The sequence below is a fragment of the Labeo rohita genome, chromosome 16, assembly GCF_022985175.1.
Source record: "Labeo rohita strain BAU-BD-2019 chromosome 16, IGBB_LRoh.1.0, whole genome shotgun sequence".
Classification (NCBI taxonomy): Eukaryota; Metazoa; Chordata; class Actinopteri; order Cypriniformes; family Cyprinidae; genus Labeo; species Labeo rohita.
In genome coordinates, this window is record NC_066884.1 from 36789303 (window position 1) to 36817219 (window position 27917).

At 34.2% G+C, this 27917-nt stretch overlaps 1 protein-coding gene across 3 annotated transcripts; it reads left to right on the forward strand.

Annotated features, from left to right (window-relative positions):
* The first annotated feature begins 118 nt into the window (after positions 1–118).
* ube3d (ubiquitin protein ligase E3D) lies at positions 119–27917 on the forward strand. Of its 3 annotated transcripts, none has more exons than XM_051132377.1 (10): positions 119–296; positions 1139–1341; positions 3375–3465; positions 3606–3819; positions 6066–6141; positions 8317–8419; positions 8501–8609; positions 9294–9463; positions 19521–19659; positions 27593–27917. In XM_051132377.1, the coding sequence occupies exons 1-10, from the start codon at positions 220–222 to the stop codon at positions 27611–27613; spliced, it is 1203 nt and encodes a 400-aa protein (XP_050988334.1). In that variant the 5' UTR covers positions 119–219; the 3' UTR covers positions 27614–27917. The 3 variants fall into 3 exon arrangements, with proteins under 3 accessions (XP_050988334.1, XP_050988336.1, XP_050988337.1); XM_051132379.1 differs by having other exon boundaries at positions 6069–6141; XM_051132380.1 differs by having other exon boundaries at positions 1142–1341.

A 27917-nucleotide genomic window follows, 5' to 3' on the forward strand; every position in this document is an offset into this window, starting at 1 on the left:
TGTTACTTGCACACCTAAAATAACACCGTACAGTGATTTTAGGAGTACCGAGGAAGTTTTTGTTGAAGACTTTTAATTTGAAATGATGCATTTTCTGACGTCACGACTGTGTCGCAGAGATTTGTTGTCACGGTGTTTTGTATGTCGCGTGGGATTCATCAGTATCGATAAATGAATCAGTTCTGTAATATAAAAATATATTCCTGGTAATGAATATAAATGGAAGAGACTGCGCAACAAGACCTTGTCTTTCTTGAGCTTAGACAGAAGCTGCAAAGTGGCATTTTGTTCGTTCGGTAAAGTGTGTTTTTATCTCTCTGTACTGTTCGGTTGTACAGTGTTTTATTAGAGGATGTGTTAAAGTAGCAAGAAACTATTTACATGACAGTAATTATTACCTTTGCTCTAATAGATGTTCAGAACGCTGTACGGATCACGTAACAACTCCAGAGCTAAAATAAAAACAACTCCAGTACTAAAATATAATAATTTCTGGTAGTGGTCAGTTTTTTTGTAGTTGTTAACATATTCAGTGGAGTGTACAGTACAGTTTATCATTTCTGACAGAGCTACTGGCACCGTATAGCTTTACACAGCAGTCAGTAGTGCAGTAATGTAACACTAGATGGCAGTATTAGACAGTATTAGTTTTTTTAAAGCAATAATGCATGTGAATATTAAAATGAAAGAGGTGCTTTTTTTAAAGTCATTTTGTGTGAGAAATGGATTTATAAAAACAAATATTTTGTGTAATTTGATAATTAATATGAACTTACTAACCTTGCATGCATAATTATATAATAATCTATTCTAGACACTTAGTGATACTGTTGAAATGCATTTTTTAGTCCATCATTAATCTTTTCTGATGGCGTTTGATGGTTACAAAAACTCACATATATAGGTTTCCACCTAAGTACCGGTACTTCTGATTGGGCTGAAGCTGGGATTTAGCGAGTTTGAAGTGTAGTATGTGTCGAGAGCATTCACTCAGTATCATTATCTCATTTTTATCCAAAGTGGCTTTTAGAGGGTTTTTGCATCTGAACTCTTCATATGTATGTGGCCTTCTAACTGGGTGTTTGTAATGTTGTGTAGAGCTGAAACTCTATAGAGACGTTTTATTTTGCCCCCTCAGCAGTGACGTTGTCAGGGATGATGCAGATGTGAAGGTCGAGTCCAAACAAGACTCCATCCTGAGCATTCAGACCCCTGACGGGACCTATCAGGTGAACCTCACACCTGGAGTGCGTCTGGTGGAGACAACATGCCAAAAGAGTCCTGGAAACAATGAACGCGGATCCCACTTCAGACTGCGTCTGAAGGTGGAAGAGACGTCAGGTACACGCTCATTATTATTACCCAAGAGCCCTTTCTCACCAAACCCAAGTCAGCATGTGGAAGTCTTTAAAGAGTCACTCTCATCTGATTCTCATTGGATTTCCTTGAGGAATGTGGGTAGTGAGTGTATGAGCTGCACACACACACCAGATTAACAGAGATTAATAAAGAACAAAGCAAACTCCAGCAATGTGACCTGCTGCTTTCTCTACTTGTCAGAACGACTCACAGTCACCTGACTCAAAATTATTCATCCCAGAAAACACAGTTTAAATAGACTTTTTAAAAAAAAAATTGAGGATATTATTTATACTATTTATGTTAATTTGACAATGTTTGCAATGCTCTACAGCAGTGTTATTACTGTTAAATGTTGTTAAAGCACTTAAAAGGGAAATTTAAAATGTTTCTGTGACAACTAACTGAAGTAAAATAAGTTAAGTTGTATAAATAATTTAAGTTTAAGTTACATTACTGATGATGTGTCTAGGGTGCACCTGGAAGGGGTGTGTCAAAATCAAACTGAAGAACTAAAATTACTGTGCTAAAACTGAAATGGAAATAAATTAAGGCTAAGTAGAAATATTTGAAACCAAATTCATATAAATAAGAGAAACATTCTACAAATATTAATAAAGAATAAATATTAATAAAGATTTTATGTTATAACAAGTTAACTATAAACAGCATGTGTGTGTGTGTAAAGCTGCAATAACGCTGAAATAAGATAATGTAAAGCACTTAAACAAAAATGACAAATGTTGCAACTTAAATACAACTTAAAAGTTGTTTTAAGTACTAAAAACTAAGGCTAACTTATTGTATTAGTTAGCTGTATTTTTAGCTGATAGCTGTAGTTATTTTTACTTCAAATCAAAATAAGGCAACTGCAGTTTCATTGAGATTAATTGGAATGTACAATGAAATAACAGGATTTTTTAATCTTTATTTTTGCAAATAAACTCTATATATAATCTTCGTATAATAGTTTAATATACTTTAAAATGTAATTTATTTCTGTGATCAAAGCATCATTACTCCAGTCTTCAGTGTCACATGATTTCTTCGGAAATCATTTTAATAATCTGATTTGTTGCTCAAGAAACATTTCTGATTATTATCCATGTTGAAAACAGTTGTGCTGCTTAATAGCTTTTTTTTGGAATCTGTCATACTTTTTCAGGATTCTTTGATGAATAAAACATTAAAAAGAACAGCATTTATTATTATTTTGTAACAATATACACTACCGTTCAAAGTTTGAGGGTCAGTAATTTTTTCTTTCTTTCTTTGAAAGAAATTAAAACTTTTGTTCAGCAAGGCTGTGTTAAATTACTAAAAAATTAGAGTAAAGACTTATATTGTTACAAAAGATTTCTATTTTAAATAAATTCAGCTTTGCATCACAGAAATAAATTACATTTTCAAGTATATTAAATAGAAGGCCATTATTTTAAAATGCAATAATATTTCATAATATTACTTTTTTTCTGTATTTTTGATCCAGTAAATGCAACTTTGATAAGCAGAAGAGACTTCTTTAAAAAACATAAAAAATCTTACTGATCCCAGACTTTTTAATGGCAGTGTATCTTACAGAAATGTATAACAAAAATACTTCAATTTAAACTAAGATAAAAAAAAGTCTAATATTAATAAGTGAAATTTAAATTTTAATACATACTGTAATAGTGTGTTAATAATACTACACTACTGCTAGTGTTTTCCGAAAACACAGTTTAAATAGACTTTTTTTAAAAAAAAATTGAGGATATTATTTATACTATTTATGTTAATTTGACAATGTTTGCAATGCTCTACAGCAGTGTTATTACTGTTAAATGTTGTTAAAGCACTTAAAAGGGAAATTTAAAATGTTTCTGTGACAACTAACTGAAGTAAAATAAGTTTAAGTTGTATCTTCTCTAATCTGTGTCATTAGATGAATCATTGGTTGTCCAGCAAGTATCATCTCTTGGCATATTCCCTAAACCTCTGCTTTAGTTTTGTTTATTTTGTGTTTTTTCTTGCAGAATTTCCTTGCAGTGTGATTGGACAGCTGCGGGTCAGTGTGACGTACTCCTTCCTGTGCCAATCTTGTGGGTCTGTGGTGCTTCAAGACAAGTTAGGAGTGTTTATTTGTTATTTCCTCTGATTTGGTGAAGTAATACGTCAAAGGATAGTGATAAGTTCGCTATCAGACACATTATTTCAGTGTTCAGCTATTATCAGACTAAACTCAATAAATCTTCTAACTCCTAAAGGACTTTTGGGCGAGTACTTCCTTTGCCCAATGGAAACTGGAATGCGTTAGTGGATGACTGGTGCTGCCACCCCGATCCCTTCGCGAACAGGAAGCTGCTCCCGCGTGATGGAGACTGTCTGCTCGGTGACACGTTTCTTCTGTTGGCTCGGGACGGCAGCTGTGAGCAGACCCTCGTACGGGAAGAAAACTCGCTTCAGAAAGCCTCTGCAGAGGTATGCATGATTAAACTAAGCAAAAATAGCACTGTCACTAATGCAGCTAAGTGCTAAACGTCTGATTCCTCCCTGGTGAAGCTTCAGAGCTCTTCACACAAAGACACGTGCAGTTGTGATTTCTCCACCCTAAGTAGTGCACGGATCTCACTTACACAGCCTGAGGGATGACAGAGCAGGCAGATGGCTTCCTTTCATCACAATAATGGCTGAAGAGGCAGGGAGGAAATCCAGTCTTAAAAACATTACGGTCAGCCGGGCTGCGGAGGAGAACCGATCATGTCTTTAAGAGGGATTGATTCTCTTTCTCAAGCTCAATCTGTGTGTAGCCTGTGGCCATGCCGAGGAGATAAAAACACGCTTTCCAGCACTTTTTCAATCCTGAACGACTTCAGCACGCAGTCGTCTGTCTTCTTATTGATTTCTTTTTTTAACGAAATATTTTCAGCATACAGTTGAAGCAGAAGTTTGAAAACAAGTTGAAAAATTGCTTGCAGTTTTTGTGCAGCAGTGTGAAACACTTTTTAAAACAAATGCTTAGCGAAAAGAAGTGTTCAGCCTCAGGAACTCAGAATAAATATTACATGAGAATGTTTTATTTTCTGTCCGTTTTACACGAGGTTTGCAATTTTCTAACGCTGTTACCAAAATGGCAAGTCACAGGTTTGCAGATTTAGCCTGCCTAATATAAACTAGGCTTGTTATTTTGTCATCCAGAAACCAACGTTATATTGAATTTACTCTATCATTCAAAAGTCTAGAGTAATATTTTGATTTTTTTTGAAGTCTCTTCTGCTCACCAAGGCTGCATTTATTTGATCAAAAATACAAAAATATCAGTAATATTGTGAAATATTATTATCAATTAAAATAACTGTTTTCTAGGTGAATATATTGTAAAATGTAATTTTGTGAGTAAAATCTGAATTTTCAGCATCATTACTCCAGTCTTCAGTGTCACATGATCCTTCAGAAATCATTCTAATACGCTGATTTGCTGCTCAAAAAACCTTTCTGATTATTAGCAATGTTAAAAACAGTTGTGCTGCCCAATATTTTTGTGAAAACCATGATGCATTTATTTTTAATTTTTTTTATAGAATTATTTCTATAAAAAATTATTAATAAAAAATTATTAATTATTAATAGAATTAATAGATTTCCAAAGAACAACATATATTTGAAATCAAAATCTTTTGTAGCATTAAAAATATTTTCAGCCAGATTTTATAGATGTAATGCATCCTTACTGAATAAATTTTTTTTAAGTAGTTTATATTTTCTGTAAAAAAGAAAAAAAAAAAAATATATATATATATATATATATATATATATATATATATATATACACTACCGTTCAAAAGTTTGGGGTCAGTACATTTTTATTGTTTCTTTTTTTTTTTTTTTTAAGAAATTAATACTTTTGTTCACCAAGGATGTATTAAGTTAATAATTAAAGTTTATTAAAAGTTAATAATAAATAATTTACATTGTTATAAAATATTTATATTTTGAATAAACACTGTACTTTTTAAACTTGTTATTCATGAAAGAATCCTGACAAAAAAAAAATCACAGGTTCCAAAAAATATTTGGCAGCACAACTGTTGATATTATCCAACATGGATCATTCTAATAATAAATCCGCATATTAGAATGATTTCTGAAGGATCATGTGACACTTAAGACTGGAGTAACAGCTGATAAAAATTCAGCTTTTCATCACAGGAATAAATTCTATTTTAAAGTATGTTAAAATAAAAAAACATTATTTTATTTTGTAAAAACATTTTGCAATATTACTGTTTTTTTTTCTATATTTTTAATCAAATAAATGCAGCCTTGATGAGCATAAGAGACTTCTTTAAAGACTATTACAAGTCTTACTGACCCCAAACTTTTGAACGGTAGTGTATATATATATATATATATTCTGTTTTATTTATTTATTTAACAATAACTTGTATGATATGGTTGCAACTGACACATCCAGTTAAAACTTATAACGTGTAAAAGTAATAAATAAATAAATAAAATCATAAGCTGGCAATGGATTGTTTTTTTTTAAAGCACACAATAGTACGAAGTACTTGCATGGCTGGACATTGCTGCTGTTTTTGCTGTTATGGATATGGCTGCCAGGTGAACTATCTGAACCTGTAATATGTATTACCATATAACACTGCCATATAAGTCAGTGTATGACCAAATTTGCCTTTCACCGCAGTATTTGTGTGTGTCTGCAGCAGAAGCGCAGCAGTAAGCTTGTGACCGTGTCCTGCAGGAGCTGCTCTGTGGTGCTGGGAGAGGAAGTCACTGCAGGTATGGAAAGCAAAGCAGTGTAATAACTGTGGTAACACACCATTGCAAATGAAGAAAGCCAGAGCTTTTTCTATATATTCATGAAGTCATCCATTACCCATGATGCATATCAGCCATTCATTGTTTCCATTAGCAACAGCCTGAGACTCTCTAATATGCTTTTAAATGTTTTCAGACTCAAGTTCTGTAGTGTTTTGCCACTATTTTAAAGGGATAGTTCACCCACAAATGAGCGTGCATTTACTCACCCTCATATTTTATAATCCTTAAAGGAGAAGTCCACTTTCAACAATTGTACAACAATTTACAAATAATGCAGTCACCCCCTTGTCATCCAAGATGTTCATGTCTTTATTTCTTCAGTCGTAAAGAAATTATGTTTTTTGAGGAAAACATTTCAGCATTTTTCTCCATATAATGGACTGATATGGTGCCCCGATTTTGAACTTCCAAAATGCAGTTTAAATGCGGCTTCAAACGATCCCAAATGCAGTTGTAAATGATCCCAGCTGAGCAAGAAGGGTCTTATCTAGTGAAACGATTGGCTATTTTCATTTAAAAAAATACAATTTAAATATATTTTAATCTCAAATGCTCGTCTTGTCTTGGGAAACTACAGTTTTAAGAAGAAAATACTCAGCAATGGTGTTGATTAATGGACTGGCACATGGTTTGTCTAAAAGCATATTAAAAACACCACATAGACAAATAAACAACATAAAAATCTCGATTTTCACTACAGGGGGTTTTTAAGAATCAGTATCGTTTTGTAAAAATGAGAATCGATTAAAATCGAGACATTGATCGAGCCCTGTATGTCTTACAACTACAGTATGTTAAAAGAATTGGGAAAGTGAAAGGACAATATGCGTTTCAGGGTATTAAAAAGCCTATAGTTATAGTGTTTATGGATGGCTTTGTTAGCGTATCACATTGTGACAGTGTTGTTCATATTTATAGCTCATAATTAAATGATTAAAATTAAATCAGTGTCAGAGTAAAAGAAGAATTAACACTATCAAAACACAAAAACGAGGAATCAAATATAATTCAAAAGTTAAACATGCATATGCTATAAACAAATCTAGTTAAACTCATCCAAATATTTGAAGCATAAAATAAATAAAATCAAAACATTTATTTTAAGGCTCTTTATGGGAATCCTGCAGTTGTCAGCTGTGATTGGATGAGAGGAAATTGTGCCCGTCTCCATTCCCTTTGGGCGGGTTTTGAGTCGGCTAAGGGTTTTTTGGCACCTGCTAACCCTGGTTGTGACTTTAAAAAACTTTGAAAGTGTTCAGCTAAATGTGCAAAACTTCTATATTTCAATAAAAACTAAAATGTTAAGAACTTCTACAAATGATCTTGTTTAAAAAAAACTCAAACCCACAGTAGCACTGCGTGTTTATTGAACTGAATTGAATTGTCGCCTAACTAAACAGAGCTGAATAATGACACTATTGTTTTCTGTAGAGCTGCCTTATAGCTGAAATTTACAGCGTTAATACTGTTATTTTCCTGTTTATTAATGTGAAGCTGCTTTGAAACCATCTGTTTTGTGTGAAACACTTGACTTAATGGCTTGACTTAATGACTCTATTATCTTCTGTACAGCTGCAATTTAATTTGTTTCATAACTGATGTATTTTATAACATTAACACTGTTATTTTTCTGTTTATTAATGTGAAACTGCTTTGAAACAATCTTTGTATAACGTGCTGTATAAATCCATGTGACTTAACTTAACAATAGCCAATTAAATGGTTAGTTTAATTGGTAGTTAGTATACATAGTAGTTAGTATACAAAAATACTTGACTGCAGGATGCTGCAATTGACCAATCAGAATTAAATATTCCAAACATAATTAATTACACACCAGTCTGCAGAGGCACAACAATATGATATAGAACAGCTGCTAACATATTCCTACTATTTCTACACTGTTTTCCACACAGTATTCAGTTGAGACTCATTTCCAATCCCAAAATAGCTTTCAATATTTGGCCTGGAAAACATTTCTTGAGCTCAGAATGATATTATAACTTTTTATTACAAGAAAAGATATTATGCACTTATTATCTGAGAGGTAATTTCTTATAATCTTACTCGTCCAGCTGTTGATAATGTGCAATTTTATGTGTTTAATATATTTCACTGTCCTTTGTGTTTCAGAGGTGCTGAAGTTTTACATAACTGAAATATTAGTGAAGCCACGTGACGATGGAGAGTGTGATTTGACACAGCTCAGTTTAGTGTCCAAGCCTAATTCAGAAAGGTTAGTGAGTTCATTTGGTTTATTAATTTTGTTGTCATCTGATCATATTCAGTGGGAGGGTTTTTGTTGTCTCTCAAACAGGCAGCGATTCTTGGAGCAAACTCTAGCATCCCGGCTGGTTGAGCTGTCATCGGCACAGAGTATATTTCGCTTTTCCATCCAAACCCCAGATGGCAAAGCTGTGATTTTGGTACAGACATTAAACCTCATACACTGTAAAAATGGAGTAAGATCACTTGGAGTATGTTTTACAATTACTATTCAGTCTTTCTACATATAAATTTCATGTTGGTGTTACTTGGCATTGCTTTTTAATTGTTTAAATCTACTAGGATTTTTAGTGTGAAAAATGTTTTCTTGTTTTCAAGTAAATCCTACTCCAAATTTTGGTCACACTTTATTTTAAGGACTGGTTCTAACTCTTCTAACTACTAGTTGTTAAGGTCTGGGGTTTAAAGATTAGGATATCTAAACTATGGTTATGCAGAATAATGCATTAATATGTGCTTTATAAATACTAATAAACAGCCAATATGCCAGTAATATTCATGCTAATAATTTTAATATAATCTAAAGTGTATAATAATCTAATAATATAAAGTGTTGCCAATCTTCAAACATTCCAGACATTCCAAAGCTAATCCAAACTTTCAAACATTCCAAACATTCCAACGTTATTTCAAACTTTCAGACAAGGCTTTGCCAACGTCAGAGTTTGTTTACAAACTTTTCTCATCTAGTTCATTTAACTGTTTCTCTGCCATGACAGCAGTTGATCTGAAAGAGAAAACTTTAAAACAAGATGACTTTTTTACACATTATGTCCCCTTTAAAACTAATCTGAAGGTAATTTCTTTTCTCTTTTAATTACCAGCTGTGGCTTCTGAACACGGACGCTCTGGTCGCCTCATTTCCTGCTATAGCAGTGAGGGGCGACAGCTTCATCTCCGCAAATGACGTTCATCCCGGAGAGCATCAGTCATGTCAGGCTGTTCAAGCAGTCAAAGTGCTGTACATCCTCTGCTCTGACAGCAAACTCAAAGAGTAAGTCATAGTTCACCCTGACATCTATGTTTATTACTCATATTAATGTCCATATCTAATCAGACTCCACTGCATCATTTAAAATAAATGACTTTTGGGGTTGTGTATTCTAATTTAGTAATAGATGTACCCTGTGTTAATATCTTTGAAGACCTTGGTAAAACAACTTAAAGGAGAAATCCACTTCCAGAACAAACATTTAGAGATAATTTACTCACCCTCTTGTCATCCAAGATGTTCATGTCTTTCTGTCTTCAGTCATGAAGAAATTATGGTTTTTAAGAAAACATTTCAGCATTTTTCTCCATATAATGGACTGATATGGTGCCCCGATTTTGAACTTCCAAAAGGCAGTTTAAATGCGGCTTCAAACGATCCCAAATGCGGTTGTAAACGATCCCAGCCGAGAAAGAAGGGTCTTATCTAGTGTAACGATTGGTTATTTGTATAAAAATAATACAATTTATATACTTTTTAACGTCAAACACTCGTCTTGTCTTGCCCTGCCTGAACTATTTTTTTTTTTTCGGTTCATTTAGGGTATGTCGAAAAACTCCCATAACTACAAAAAAAAATTTCAAAATCCTACATCACTGCAGAAGTACCGACACAGTCTTTGCAAAGTGAACATGCAAAGAAGATCAAACACCCTTGACAAAAAAGGTAAAACAGCGATATAGGGTGATTTTGAGTTGAGGGAGAACATGAGATGGGAGTTTTTCCACATACACTAACTGACATGAACCGGAAAAAAACAGTTCAGGCAGAGTAACACAAGACAAGCGTTTGACATTCGTAATCGTACAAAAGTATATAAACTGTATTATTTTTATGAAAATAACAGATTGTTTCAATAGATAAGACCCTTCTTCCTCGGCTGGGATCGTTTACAACCACATTTGTGATCGTTTGAAGCTGCATTTAAACTGCATTTTGGAAGTTCAAAATCAGGGCACCATATCAGTCCATTATATGGAGAATAATCCTGAAATGTTTTCCTCAAAAAACATAATTTCTTTACGACTGAAGAAAGAAAGACATCTTGGATGACTGTTATGAAATTTTAATAGCTTGTAATGTAACTCAATGATATCTTTATAACAGCGTAGCAGATACTTACATAAAATGATAGAAATATCAGTCGTCACTCTGTATCTCCAATAATATGTCTTAGTAAGATGATATTTAAGTGATCAAAACATAATGCAGTGCAATCCAATGATGATTGAGAGATGAACAAATAAACATTCCTCAAAATCCTGATGATCAGACTCACTGATTTTTGAAGTGATATCTGTATAATCAAGTAAAGCCAAGCTGCTTCAGTCCTGTCAGATTTCATCTGTAAATATTGCTAATAATATCAATGTTATTCTTACGTTTACATTCTAAAAATCAGTAAAGATTTCACAGCAAAAATACACATGAAGCACGAGCTGAAGCTGGACGTTTGTACAATTACACAAAAAGAACTTGATCAAATCATATTAAACTATCAATCAGACAACAGAAGGCATGTTGATCATTTAGAGGCCTTAGAAATATTCAAAATATGACACCAGCTAATGACTAATCACAAACTAAACAATACTTTTGTCGTATTTAACTTTTAACATGCTCTTCTCAGTGTCAGAATCAGAGACAAACTGTTTAAAATGTCAAACAGCAAACGTGTTAACTGGATTGATAATGAAACTTAATATTTTTATAATATTTTGTAACATTTTTGATGCTGTGTTTAGTTTTATTTTGTCATGTTATTACTAAGTACATTTGCACACACAAATGTTAAAGGAGTAGTTCACTCCAGATTTAAAATTTCCTGTTAATTTGCTCACCTCCATGTGATCCAAGATGTTCATGTAAGAAATTAAGGTTTTTGAGGAAAACATTTTAGGATTTTTCTCCATATAGTGGACGTCAGTGTAGGCCAACGGGTTGAAGGTCCAAATTGCAGTTTCAGTGCAGCTTCAAAGGGCTCTTAGCGATCCCAGGCAAGGAATAAGGGTCTTATCTGGCAAAACGATCGGTCATGTTCAGCTGGGATGATGTAGAGCCATTTGAAGCTGCACTCAAATTGCAATTTGGACCTTCAAACCATTGAACAGAAAAACCCTGCAATGTTTTACTCAAAAACCTTAATTTCTTTTGGACTGAAGTAAATTATTAGAAAATTTTAAAGTGCCCCTATTATGGATTTTTAAAACATTACCTGTCATACCCTTCAAGCTCGAAGTGAATGAAAACATCCTGCAAAGCTTTAAAGGGGTCATTGGATGCTAAGTTCACTTTTACATGTTGTTTGAACATTAATGTGTGTTGGCAGTGTATGTGCAAATCTACCCTATAATGATGAAAATCCATGCAGTGGTTTTTAATTAATCCGTAAAAATAATATCCCCTTTTTTCAAATCGAGCCGTTCTCAGATGCCTGGCGTTGTTCCGTCACACCGACAGAGGCCACTCCCACAATAGTTGATTGACATGAGCATCTTACCTCAGATCAGTTGTAAGAGTCCGACCTCTATGTTTTGATGCCGGAATAGTAAACAACTTTTTTTCTTTAGGACTACACCACTGGCTAAAACACGCTAGTTTATCTAGTAATGATCACTGATGTACTTGCATAAAATTGACATGTAAAAAGAGACTCAATTTCGGTTTTACAATATATGCAGTTATATGTGTTTTGTCATTGCAGGGCAGTATTAATTAACCTTAATAATTGTTGTTTACATTGTTAGAAATATATTTTAGAATAATAATAAATTAAAGGAACTGCCACTGTAAAAACTGTGTAAGTACAGCAGCTAGTAGCCAGGAATAGACTGCAAATGCACAAGCTCAGAGAAATGCTTCCTCAGTATGTATAATGTTCCCATTGTAAGAGCTTGAGGAGCCGCGGATATGCTGGAATCAGCGGGTGAATCACAGAGGGACTGTGGGTGTGCGTTCTGCACTTCATTGTCTCTCTGACACCAGAAGGTCGTCACGACTCTCTACACCTCTTACCTCGTCTCGCTCACCTTTTTTTCAAGTGTACATTAATTCTGCCTGTTTTCCTACCCTGTGCTAAGAGGTGCGCTTGAGCGTCTCTCCTCCTCGCTGTACGTAGAGGTGCGGGGATCAAACATGATTCATGACGCTCTGAGCCGTTATGCTAAATAGAGGATAGTCTTACAGGAACCAGACTTTTGACTACCCACATATTGTCTGCTTAACATCGCAGTTTAGTCTGGCCAAAAACTGCTCCCTTACACTGTAAGTGACGGACTGACTATTACGTTTTTAAATTACTTTTATAGCATTTTTATTTTACATTTATGGCATTTTTGTGTCATTGTAATGGTGTATAATCCAGCAACGAATGGTTTTAATAACAAAGCCCTGCATCGTATTTGCCAAATGAAATCCAAAATCCAAAAATAGTGTCTGTTTTGCTCAAACAAGACACTTTCTCACAAAATATGATGCATTTCATGACATTTTTGCTTTTGACAAACAAATGTAAGGTGAAGTCTTGTATTCTCCTTTACTCAGCAGAAAAATCTGCCACGAAGACATGATTCCTGTCTTCCTCTGAGCCAGATTATGACTATTTGTTCAACTCTCAGCATGCATGAATGATCCTGATGACATTATTGTATGCCTAATCTGGATTTAAGGTTAAAATTATGGCCAGTGACAGAAGAAAATGCAAGATGTTGCAAATTTTGTGGGGGGAATTTTTTAATACATATTTTCAGTTCTTTGACATTAAAGAGTATTTGAACATTTTCCACTTTGCAGATTGTAATTTAAATTATATATTTTGAATTGCAACACTGCACTGCAGTTGCAGTTGGGCGGCAACCACAAACGACCTTCAGTCACATCATCTCTGTTCAGGGCGTCAGCAGTATATCACAACACAACAAACACTAAATTACCCCCATTATAATCAACAGAGCTGTTTACGTTCATCCGTGACACCGCTTGGAGGTTATGTTCAAGTTTTGATTGCTGTCAGATTTTTAAAACTAATTGGTGTCGGATATAAAGGATATATAGATGCAGATGCAGAATCTCTACTGGCTGGCAAACATTGTACAGTTTCCACTGGCCAGGTCTAGTTTAAAAGAGGGTTCAGTTTAAAACTCAGAAGTGTTTTGGGTGTGCAATGGAATATTTAATTGTATTACATTATTTTAAATATTTAAAAGTGACATATCATGAAAATCTGACTTCTTCCATGTTTAAGTGCTATAATCGGGTCCCCGGTACTTCTACCAACCCAAAAAACTTAAAAAAAGAACAACCCAGTAACTTTTATTTTGGTAAGTCTTTCTCTGCATGTGAAAAAATGAGCATGTCCGATTTCTTTGTTCTGTTGATGTAGAAAGGGGATTTTATTATAATATTACTGCATTTCAATCGGTGCAGTTCCATCCATGGCGCCGCCATTCTGTTTTCACAAGTGACAACGGTGTACCAGTTCTAACGCCATAGCAGAAGTTCAAGCAAAGCATGCTGACTGTTCTGTTGTTGGCTGCACAGATAAGCACAGAACACAGCCTCAGAGTCCCAGCCTCAGAGGAGACAAGAGAGCAATGAATTTATTGCTTTATAAATCCATAAATTGATTGATTTATAAACGCTGCTGCCACACAGATCTAATATAAACATAAGATTTCTTTCCTACCTGTTTAACTTCACAGTCGTAAAGTGTATTTGTAACTCCTGTGTGTTTTAACATAAACTTTAACATAACCTGTATTTGACCGCTTAAGCGCAATAAGACATACTTAGTTTAAAATAAGAAAATAAGAAAACTTAGTTTAGTACTACCATGCCATGTGACAGCTGCTTTCTGTGCGTGTGCTTCAGATCTGTGCGTTCAAGTTTAAACTGATATGGTTTAAAACACATCATTTCACAGATAATCAAAACCAAACAGATGTTTTTTTAGCAGAATATCTGATGTATGCGCTGTAAAGGCATAGCCCTATTTAGTGTTGCCAACTAATTTTCAGGAAGGAAGGTCGATTTGTCGCTAAACGTTGTGCAATTACGGTGCACAAATGTGTCACTACATCACATCTCAGCAAAAAATATTTTTGGATGTTAATTTAGATTTGTTCGTAAAATTATAGAATTGCATTATATGTATATACTGTAAAATGCTGTATTTTTAAATACAGCATTGAATCATTGATAATGGATAATACATAATGTCCTGAAAAATTACTAGTAGGCCTACCTTTTCCATTTTTCTCAGTAATTTTCTTACGGTGTGCTAACTGATCAGCAATTTCAGGTACAAGCTAAGGTGTATTGTGAATGAACAATTATTAAATTGTTATTATTATTAAATTGGAACAACTGCAAATAGCAGCTAACTTAATTCATGTGATGTGTGTACTGCTAGGCATCTTTGGTTTCCTCATTTTGTGTAATTTAGATGGAAATTGTGTGCCTTTTTATTGTTTGAGTCACTTATCAAAAATTGTCAAATACATTTTTAAAATAGCTAAATTTGTTGCTAGGTGCTTTTGGAAGAAAACGTCACTAGGGTAGTGTGAAAACTTGCTAAATTTAGCAACAAAATTCCTAAGTTGGCAACACTGATTCTGGAAAAGAGGGCAGGGAACAGCAGCTCATTTACATTTAAAGAGACATGCATGAAAATAGTGTGTTTCTGCTTCCACTCAAAAAAGGCATTTTAAAAATTATATAATAAATGATCTGTGGGGTATTTTAAGCTGAAACTTCACAGACACATTGTGGGGACACCTGAGACTTATATTACTATCTAGTAAAAAGGGGCATAATAACTATCCTTTAATTTATGTAAGGTGTCTTAAACTCTTGCATATTTTTCAAAGATTCAATGCTATGGACCTTAAAAACTTTGACAAAAGTTTTAGCTCAAACTAGTAGTTCAAATGAATTTCCCTAAGGGGACAAATAAATACCTTACCTTTCCTTACTTTACATTTGCACATTGCATTAGCCTGGCCACTTTTGAAGTCAGCATGAAATGAAAGTCATCATCTATTTTCTTAATGCATGCTGTGGATCTTATTGTGAGCAGTGTTCATATTTTTACTCTGAATTTCGTAACTGAAACTACAGACTTCTCTCTAGTGACGCTTGCAAGACTTCTCCAGTCATTTAGGGCAGAGTAGATTAGAGCTTGTTGTTTTGAGAAAGCTCTCCTTTTTATTGTGCAGCATGTATCAGAATGTTTGTGAACACTGTGTGTGTTTGATTTCTACTGAAAATGTTCTACTTTAAAGCACTGTTAAGCATGTCAAACATGTCAAACAACAAGACAGCCTTGACATTTGAAAACAGCACTGATGAGTAAGAGAGGAGAAAACATTGTGCCATTAGAAGCACCAACTGTAGTAACTGTAGCATTTTAACAGGCATTTCAATGATCTGTTGAAGGAACAGTTCATCCAAAAATTAAAATTCTGTCATTAATTAGGTAGCAAGCATGTTTGAGCTTCTGTTTACAATATTTGAAGAGTCTTATGTATGTGTTGATCATTGTTTATATGTGAATGAAATATTATAGGTTATAAGACCAGAGCATCTGGTCGCTATGAATTATCATCCAAGCTATGTGTTTGTCCTTTGGTTATTTGCTGAAATAAGCTGAAAATGTACCCAAGTCATCCAAGATGTAGACAAGTTTGTTTCTTAATAGGAAGAAGCAAAAATGTAGCATTACATCAAAATGAAATAAAGCATTCCGTCACTCGCTCACCAATAAATCCTCTACAGTGAATGGGTGCCGTCAGAATGACGTCTGCTAAAAACATCACAATAATCCACAAGCATTCCACACCACTCCAGTCCATCTATTAACATCTTGTGAATCAAAATGATGTGTCTTCAAAAGAAACAAATCCATCGTTAAGGTGTTTTAACTTCAAACCATTGCTTCCTCAAAAATGCGAGTCCATAATCGATTGAAAAATTTAATCTCCTGTTGTCTCTCACATCAAAATCCACCTTTTTCACTGAAGGAAAGCTTTATTTTGGGCAGAGGACTTTTAGTTAGCCGTTATAACGTCTTAATGACAAATTTGTTTCTTAACAAAATTATTTTGTTAACTAATGGACTGGAGTGGTGTGGATTTCTTGGGAATTACTGTGATGTTTTTAGCAACCGTTCGGATTCTCATTCTGACGGCACCCATTCACTGCAGAGGATCCATTGGTGAGCAAGTGATGGAATGACACATTTCTGCAAATCTGATGAAGAAACAAACTCATCTACATCTTCAGCTAATTTTCATTTTTGGGTGCACTATTCCTTTAAGAGATAAAGGAGGTAAAGGAGCAACATTTTAATTCAAAGCACAGTCCTAGCTCAGACTTCCCATTGCACTTTGAAATAGAAAATTGTGTAATTGAAAAAATGAGTTACTGTTATGTTATGTTAATTGGCCAACTACCACAAAAGAGTGTGTCTGACTGAGGAGAAACCCTCGTTTGTAGTAGTGCATATTGATCTCTGGGTTTCTCCAGCGTTTCTACTTTAAGAGCTGCATGTGCGCTTCCTGTGGAATTACAGCACAGATGGGTAAATGTCAATGAAATGTCCTGAATAGATCATCACCATAATGTGTGTCAGGACATAAGTCTCTCCGTTTCTCCGCTCGCTTGGCTGTCTTCGGTGCTGCGTTTTGACAGATTACTGTGACATGATTAAAACGGCAATGTTTCAAACTGTCAGATTAATATAATTTAAGGTCCAGCTGCTTGTGTGGGTACAGCGTTATTGCACAGAGGTAGTAAGGCTTTCTGTTTTCACCTTTAGTCAGTATTCCTGATCATTTTTGTTGTCTTTTGTCATGTTTGTTGTCAGAAGCTTCAGCTATCTGAACAGAAACACTCAGTGGACTAGAACCGTTCACTGTGCCATTTTGACAAAGAAAAAGTAAAACTAATAATTTAATACAGAACAGTTTATAAGTCAGATTTATTTCTGTGGTGCTTCATGTAATACAGATTGTTTCAAAGCAGCACAGTAATAGCCAGGAAAACAATGTTAAAGTTGAAAAATTGGTCAATTATGAAACAAACTCATCTGTATAGCAGCGCTGCAGTGCAGTTCTAAAGTGTCATTATTCAGCTCAAGTCAGTTCAATGTTCTTTCAGTTCAGTTCAATAATAGTATTAGCAATAATAGTGTTGAACACTTCAGCAATTTCAGATAATAGTTTAGCTATCCAACTTTTTTTTTTTTTTTTTTTTATGGGCTAGACTCTGGTTCATTAGCTGCTATAGGGAAATAACAACGTGCAGTAAACGGTAAAACAGCTTACGCAACAAACCAGTGTGCTCATAATTAAGATGATACATTAAAATAATGTGGTAAGAGATACCAGTTTGCAATATCAAGCAGCAATATGAGCTGTTTTGTACAGCTAAAAATAGCTGGACGCGGATTGTGTATTAATGTTTATTTTGAAACTTTTTACAAATAATTAGCTGTTCTAAATTATAAAAAGATAGCACTTATGTTAAAAATATGTTAAAAATATTTTATAAAATATAAAAAATATGAAAATGTTTATAAAAATGATCTAAATTAATGAACGGTATGTACATTTTATAATGTTTTTAAGGATTTATTTATTTATTTTTTTTTTTTTATGTTAAACTACTTATAACAACATGGATAATATACATATACAGTAATATATATGTTTAATTTTATAGATGCATAAATAGATATATACACACATACACATTTATTTGTGTGTGTGCGTGTATGTACACTGTAAAAAAAAAAAATCTGTAAAATTTACAGTAAAAAATGGGAGCTGTGGTGTTTTTGGTTTTACGGTTTTAACTTAGATTTTACATTTAAATACCGTATTTTCATTAACTGATATAATGTTAATGTACCAACCTACTGAAGTATTGAAATCTGTTTTGTACTTTGTAATACAGTGATAACCACCAAAAGCAGGTGGTGATGAGAAAGTCACATGACGAGCCAAAGCCCATCACAAGCAGCTTTTAAGTATTAACATAGATAAGAGGTGCACAGTCTCATTCACACAAACACTAAACACCATCATGGTAAACACACAAGAAACTGAAATAATGCAATAAACATTCATTTAACAACATCAGATGTAACATACAACCCTAATGTACAAAGCTAATTAGAAAGAACTAAGAAGAAACATAGTTATTTCAACAAAAAAACATCAAATTTGAAATGAAATGCAGGGAATTCCAGGAATGTCAATTTACGGTTATTCATTGTAATTATACACTCTTTTTCCACTTCCAAAAACGGTATACTACCGTAAAAATTACATGCAATGTCAATACGATTTTAACTGTATATAGTAGGGGAACTTCCCATTAACCATTTAACAGTTTTTTACTGTAGCATTTTACAGCCTTTTATCGCTAAATTTATGGTCATTTTTTACATTGTATGTATAATCAATAATTTATACTTTTTTTTAAGCTTTATTTTTTAGATTTATGTATTTTTTATGAAATATAAATAAATTATCCAGAGGGGCTTAAAAGTCTGAAACTTGAAAATGTGGATTTTTCTTTAGTTTAAAATACAATTGATGCCTAAATACAATCACCAGAAGTAAAAAGCTAAATAAAAAGTAAAAAAAAAAAAAAAAAAAAAAAAGATACGGTGGGGCCTAAAAATCTGAAACCACTTTGAAAATGTGGATTTTCCTTTTTATTTAACCCTGAAAACGGGTAAAGTCATGACATAAAGTTTTGGATTCTGTACTATGTCAAAACACTAATCAAATGTAAGTGAATTAGTGACATTGCCTTTTTGCTGATAATATAACTAGTAATAAAATATTAAACTAGAAAATAATGCAAAATAGAAGCATTTTTACTAGTGCACTCCCGGTGAAACCCACTGTTTGTTTATTTACTAATAATCTGTGTTCATGCAGATGGGCTCCAGCTTCATTAAGATCAGATTTGAGAAATTATTTTGGCAGGAACAGAAGTGTGTACCTTCATTTCCCTATCTCATCTTGTGTTTTTCTTCCTCTTGTAAAAGTGTTGTGGATGGCTGGGAGAAGGACATTAGCGTTCATCCTCTGCCGCTCCCCCAGAGCTCGTGTGAGGAGCTCCAGCAGCTTCTGATGTCCAGCACTTCCAGACTGCCTGCATTCCTGCGCTGCATGAACTCATATCAGGTCACGTACCGCTCTGACCACACGCATGCATGCACAAACACTTAACTGCTTAGTCATAATCTTATTTATTTACCAGATGCTTTTATCCAAAGTAACTACAAGAAGAATATCAGAAACACAATACAAAATCTCAGAATCTTGTATTCTCAAAAAGTCAGTATTGAAAGATATTAACTTAGAATTTGTGATTTTAATTGTAATTTTAAATGCATAAAGCACAAATAGTTTTACCATTTACTGCACTGTTTCTTCATTCTACTAGTTATTAAACTATTGCTGCTCTTGCACATTCACAGAAAAGAGCTTACTTCCACAGTGCAAAATGTGGATACAGTGAGTTTAGTCATATTGTCATTAACATATGTCATATACCAAAAATGTATAGCTGTGTGTCATTGGCATAACAGTGGTAGGCAATTTCATGTTTCTGAATGTCGTATCGATGTAGTGTACTGAAAACCTGAAAACTACTGCCTGTGACTATGAAAAAATATTTAGGAACACTAACGACTGACCCGATTAGCATATTTGTGTTTGCTCTGAGGGGAGCTTCAAAGGTTTCTCCATGTTTTTGCAACATTGAGTAATGTATCACAGACATATCTCATGAATCCTTTCATAAACAAAGTGTAGAGAGAGTGTAAATAAGAGACTGACTGTGCAGCGTAGAGAGCTTTGCTGATTATAATGGAACTTTGTAAGATCGTGATGAGCTAAGATGAGTGACAGCTTTTAAAGAAGTCCTCTTCCAGAACAACAATTTACAGATAATGTACTCACCCCCTTGTCATCCAAGATGTTCATGTCTTTCTTTCTTCAGTCGTAAAGAAATTTTACTTGTTGAGGAAAACATTTCAAGATTTTTCTCCATATAATGGACTGATATAGTGCCCCAAGTTTGAACTTCCAAAATGCAGTTTAAATGCGGCTTCAAACAATCCCAAATGCAGTTGTAAACTGTCTTATCTAGCAAAATTGTATTTTAAAAAATACAATTTAAATACTTTTTAATCTCAAACTCTTGTCTTGTCTTGTATCCGTGAACTCTGTGTATTCTGACTCAAGACAGTTAGGGTATGTCGAAAAACTCCAATCGTATTTTGCCCCTCAACTTCAAAAGTCATTTGAAAATCATCCTACATCACTGCAGAAGTACCGACACAGTCTTTGCAAAGTGAACATGCAAAGAAGATCAAACACCCTCAAAAAAAAAGGTAAAACAGCGATATAGGACGATTTCAAAGTTGAGGGAGAACATGAGATAGGAGTTTTTCGACATACACTAACTGTCATGAACCGGAAAAAAACAGAGGTCGGGAAAAGCAAGACAAGACGAGCGTTTGACATTACAAAGTACATAAATTGTATTAGTTTTATGAAAATAACCAATCGTTTCATTAGATAAGACCCTTCTTCCTCTCCTGGGATTGTTTACAACCGCATTTGGGATCGTTTGAAGCCACATTTAAACTGCATTTTGGAAGTTCAAACTTGGGGCACCATATCAGTCCATTATATGGAGAAAAATCCTGAAATGTTTTCCTCAAAAAACATAATTTCTTTACGACTAAAGAAAGAAAGACATGAACATTTTGGATGAGTACTAGAGGTCGACCGATATTGGATTTTACAGATACCGATAACTAGGTTGGACCACACTGGCCGATACTGATTAATCGACCGAACGGAAAATAAGTAGTGCTCTACAATTTAAAAAAAAAAAAAAAAAGTAGCCAATTGAACCATACTATGTAAATGAATAAAAATTATAAAAAAAATTAAATTAAAATTAAAAATGAATAAAAAAATATTAATATTAATTATATATTGATCATTATAGTTAGTTCATTGTTCATTAATGTTAACAAAAGCAACTAAAATGTAAATATATCAGTAAATGCTAAAGTAAATTAACACACTCTAGCAAGGAACAATACTTCTATTCTACAGCTTTTATTAATCTTAATGTTACAAATGGACTCATATTGTAAAGTGTTACCATTACATGAACAATCAAGCTAAAGATGGCCATCTTTAAAGGTGCAGTGTGTAATATTTAGGAGAATTTATTGGCAGAAATGCAATATAACATACAAAACTATGTTTTCAGAGGTGTGTAAAGACCTTACATAATAAGCCATTATGATCTTATAACCTTAGAACGAGCAATTTATATCTACATATACCGCGGGTCCCCTTACATGGAAGTCGCCATTTAGTGCCGCCATGTTTCTGTAGTAGCCCTAAACGGACAAACTTCTACAGAGCGCCTTTCGTTTCTGGTTGTCCCTGACTTTGTAAACGGGGGAGAAAATGTCTGCTGCTAACGCTATCTCACTGTCAGTCAGGTTAAACGGTTTGAACGGCTAGCTGCTTCACTACTCTTAATTTATGCTTCTTTTTATTTGTAAGGTATTGTTTTTGTTATTATGTGCTGATTCAAATTACTGGGGTGCCAGAGACGGGGCGGGCGCAGGCGCATCATCAAACATATTTCAAAGCAAGCCGGCATCGCGGTCTTAACTGCATCATCACTGTCTTTATTGGGGCTTTATTTAGTGAATATTTACATTTATTCACATATGACTGGATGTGGTAGACTATCATAATTTTGGCTAATGCATGACGCAAGTGTATGATGCGCATCAGAGGCGATTTAGAAGTGGGTATACTCAAAGCCGCCTGATAAAGAAGTGGGTACCACTGGTTGGGCTGACAGACATAACGATGTTGAGCCGGCATCGTGATCCCATCGCACCCCCTCCTCCCTTTCCCCTCCCGCAAGCCACCGCATCCCAGTGCCGTGTTCGGAAAGAAAGTTGTGTTTTAAAGGCAATAAACATTAGATGGAAAAATATATATATATATCATTACTTTCTCTTGCAGTTATATCGTTAAGTAATTATACTGTATATAAACTGCGGGCATCAGGGGACGCTAGTAATGTGCATGGCATTGAAACTGATTTCGTATGCATGAACGTATTTCACTTTCACTTTTCATCAGGATGTTTCACTGTAGACTTCGTCCGATGCCAATTTGGTAGACGTCGCCCAACCCTACTAACTGTCATACAAAAAATCTAACTAAAGTCAGCGAATAAACCTGAGACAATGATCAATGAGTAACAATAATATTCGCAATAACATATTGGTTTACTGAATAATTAAGTAAATATAATTCTTTGAATTACCTTTGTACAGAAACCTCATCGCTTGATTGGCTACTGTCAGGTGTAACAGGCGACGACATTTTTGTCCTGTGTCAGCTTCCGTAGCTTCTGTATGCTTTTCGAAAGGGCGGGGTGAGCGGGGGACTTAGCCTTTGGTTGAAATTTGAATCCTCACCGCTAGATGCCGCTAAAAATTACACACTGCACCTTTAAATATCTACACAAAGGCCACAGTATTGAAATTGCATACATATGGATATTGTGTACTTTGACAATTTAACTGCTTCTATTCTAGAACATTTGTGGTTATCTAATCAAAATATAAAAATATGTTAGTCACACAACGGGCAAAAGTGCAGCGCCGCATCTAGAAGAACTCACAGCTATCTGGTATCACACACACTGGACGCGTCACGTTCACCAAACGGGCAAATGTATACTGCTGTCCTTTCTCCACTAATGCAGCATCTAGTCGACATATGTATCATGAAAACATGCACTACAGTATACTGTACACACCGTTTCGTTGTTGATGTTTTAAATCCGCCTTTGAAGTGTCCCATGTGTCTAAACAAACAGCATAGCTGTCAGTGATCCGCCACTAGAGGCCGCTCTTGTGCTGTATAACAAAGACTATAGGGACTTCGCTCCAGCAATGGACCCAACCCAGAAAAAACTATCGGCATGGATTTTTGCCGATAACCGATAGTTTCCGCCAATCAACTATCGGTGCCGATTAATCGGCAAAACCGATACATCGTCAACCTCTAGTGAGTACATTATCTGTAAATTGTTTTTCTGGAAGTGGACTTCTCCTTTAATGATTTTAAGGGAGTTTGTGAATGAGATATTGATCTAATGCAACAGTTAAATAAACAAGAAGTTAATATTAAGTGTCTTACATTGTCTGACCATAACACCATTGTCTGATTTTGCTCTGACAACTTTCGTTGTCAGAAATAGTCTGAAACAAGTCACAACTGAGCCGCTGTGCATCTCCATTCAAAAACAGGATTGTTTCGTTTATGAATGAACGTGCGTTTTTAAAGGAATCTAGTGAGTCAATGATTTAATATCCCATTCATAAAGAAAGTCGGTTGCTTTATTCCAGATATGATTCAGTAATTAAATCAGTATCTTTTCAGTTATTTAAATCATTTTATATTTCTGTATTCAAAATGTTATATTTAAAACATTAATCTTAACATGAGTTTATGAATTTGACTGCACTCATGCCACCTCTGAGCCTCATTAAATATATGAAAATACTCCTACAAGCCACTTTTGTGTTCATCTGTGCCACCTCTGTAGTCTTATTCTTATTCTGTTGTTCTTATTATGTTGCTTTAATTAGAAATTTTAAAAAGCTTAGAAAAATCTTTTTTTTTTTTGACATGAAAGATGACATACTTTTAATAAAGTTAGAAAAATGCCATTACACAGGTAAAAACTAAATTTCTCTGTAAATCAATTTAAAGAGTCAAATATCACTTGGGAATGGGAATTTTTTAATCAGATTTTTTTTTTTTTTGATTATTGATTAGAAGTTACTCCTGAAATTTTGACTGTGTTCCAATTTTTTTATTTTTTTTTAGAAAATGGTAAGCATAGAGCCCTGACAAATACTGAGCCCTGAGGTACCCCAGTGGTTAGTTAATGTGAGTAAAACACCTCTACCTACTAAACTACCCTAAAATATCAGGCTATGAGGTAGGACTTTAACCAGCAAGTCTTGTTCCCATAATGATCATAGGATGCCATAGAATGTCAAAGGATGCAGACAGATCAAGCAGAATAAGGATGGATGATAGCAAGACTCGTCTTACTACCTTCTATATGTGACTTTAGATGTTTTTATCTAAAAGTTTTGTTACCCCATTTGACAAAATTTTTAATTGCCTACCTTCAGTTAAGCTGACATTAGTACCTTTCGTCCGCATCGCTTAAGCTGAAATTGCCTTGGAGTGGATATGATGAATGCTTTCAATAGCCCTATGCATGAAACAAAATATAACATCTCTTTGAAGCAGATATGCATTGTTATCAGGCAGATATCCTGCTTGAAACGCTTGCCTCAGTTTCTCCAGCATATTTGCTCCCAATTAAGGAAGCAAAACATCTGTCTCTTGGCAGTTTTTTCCCCCTGCTCACTTGTAAGAGTTTCAGGGCTTGACCCAATGCTGATGTGCAACTTTATCCTCTTCAAAAGAGTCTAGATTTCTATCTACATTCTTACTGAGAGAAAAATAAGCTGATAAAGAGGAAAATTTTACAAGAGGCGTGCATGAATTCCTTGGAAAAGGGGGAGTTTTTGTAGGGTCTGTAAAACTTGAGTTGTGAGGGAACGAGTCTGCTTTCAGTTTTTAATAATTAATAATAATGTGGTCAGTGTGGAGTTTTGGGAAAAAAAAAAAAAAAAAAAAAGGCAGCTTAGGTCATTCATAGGGTGATTGAAATTCCAAAAGCTTTGCATTACATTAAACAAGCTTCTTTTTTGCTCCTTCTTTTGTTGTTGTGGTTTATTTTGACCTTGTTTCTCATGCTAGCAACATGTGTTTGCTCTGCTGGAGCTGTCAGAGCCATTGAACTTTCTCCATCAAGTGGAAAACTATCACTCATCCTGCCAATTTTTGTAGTGCTCTCATGATAAAATGACAGACAGGCATCGTCAAGAACATGTGCCTCTGGGAATGCCGCGTACAGTTCATTCAACGCCTCTGTTGTGCTGAAAACAAGCAGACACACACAACACAATGACCTATATAGATAATAAAAGGTTATTGTTGATCAGGTTTACATGAACAGATGTTTACCAGTGTTGATCCGGCTCATATCTGAAAGAATCAGAGCTTCAGAGACTCATTTTTGCAGTCAACATTTATAAGTTATTATTTGATGTTTTGGTTTGCATGATTAATCACAATCATTTGCATCCAAAATTATTTTTACATAATATATGTGTGTGTACTATCTGTATTTATAAATACATACACATACAGTATATATTTTGAAAATATTTACATGTATTTATTTTTATTAATATAGTTTATATATATATATATATATATATATATATATATATATAAACACAACATATTTTTCTAAATATATCCATGCATGTGTGTGTATTTGTATATACATAATGAATATACACAGTACACACACATATATTATGTAAACAAAAACACTTTTTGGATGCGATTAATTGTTGCACAGCACTAAAAAACTGTAACCTTGTGAAAATTTTAAATTTATAAAATTGTTTTATTGTAATATATTTCAAAATATAAGTTATTCCTGTTATGCAGAGCAGCCATTATTCATTTGTAACATGATAAATGTCTTCACTGTCACTTTTGATAAATGTAGTGCATTCTTGCTGAATAAAAGTGTAATTTCTTTGAGAGAAAAAAAAAAAAAACTGATTGTGCATTTTGAATGGTAGTGTACATCATTTACAGTGATGTATGATTTCGTGATCTAGGACCACTCAGTCGTAGCTCTAGTCTGGTGAATGTAATTGAAATACTGCTGGTTTGACAGTCTATTTGATGTCGTGCATGAGTTAGGGGCGTTGTAAAGCTCACTGAAGGCCGAGAGGAACCCACAGCAGAGACAAAGCCTTGAGCCAGAGTTTAACATCATTTATCCCAGGACTCAAGGCCTGCATAAAGCGGATTTGGTTAAATGTCACTCCTTTCTGCTTGCCACATTTTTTTACATTATACTATTAAAGTTCAGTAGCCATTTGTGGCAACTTTTTAGTTTTCAGAATTAGTCATTTCTCAGCAGGTGGACATGATGATAATGCTGCTGTTTTTGAAGTTAAACTCAGCTTAATGCAACAGCTTAATGTACACTGTACACGTCTTTTTTTAATGCTTTAATTCAGCAAGGATGCATTAAATTGACCAAAAGTGACGGTAAAGACATTTATAATGTTACAAAAGATTTTCTATTTCATATAATTCTGTTCTTTTCAAATTCCTATTTTATCAAAGAATCCTGAGAAAAATAAAATGTATCACAGTTCCCACAGAAATATTGGGCAGCACAACTGTTTTCAGCATTGATAATAATCAAAAATGTTCAATACAATTTATTACATAGAATATGTATAATATATTAACATAGTAATCATTTGTTTTAAACTGTAATAATATTTCACAATATTACTGTTTTTACTGCATTTTTGGTCAAATAAAGGCAGATTTTAAAACATATTACTGATTCCAAACTTTTAAAGGATAGTTTATGCGAACACTCAAACAATTATTGAAAGAAAAAATAGATAGTTACTGTCAACCTTCGTGTGAAATGATGCAGTCCATTGCAATGACAGACACTAATTGTTGTTGCATCATGTTTAGACTAGTGAGTGTGAAACCCAGCTGTCATCTTGGAAATAATAACTGTTTTGCATTTTTAAACCAATTTTGTTTAAAAAAAAAATGCAGTTAGTAGCCCATTGAGATTAAGAATTAAGAGAAAGAATTAAAAAAAAAAAAAAAAAAGTTCATAATAATACCAACTCAGTTTAGTATGTTTTCATAATTGAGCGTTTTCATTATAGGATACAGTATTTCATGCATTAGGTAGTGTATTAATATTAAGACTGCGCATTTTGGCATGTAGTAGGTCCTACAGATCCTCTGTGGTTTTTGTGCACAGTGTACATACTGTAGTACATACTGCAGACATTGTGAGAGTAGTATTTTAGTATGGTGATCTAAACACAGTCTGTTTGTCGTCTCTCTACAGGTGGCCTACATGCGGATGTGATGCATTGAGCTCGGAAACCGCTGGAGCAGTTTATCATCACAGCGCAGCAACACGTGAAGTCAGATAGGCCATGAAAACCTTTTAAATGCAAAACATGGAACATTTTTTGTATAAAACTCTTATTGTGTTATTTTTTTTTTTTTATAGTAAACCAAGGTCTGCATGATTTGAGAATGAAGTGTCTTGTATATCTTTTTAATAGATATTTTGATGACAGGTGTTGTCTGGCAATCTATACCTGTGTAAATACCCATCATGCTTCATTACAAGCACATTAAATGTCATTCCATGCACTTTTAAAACA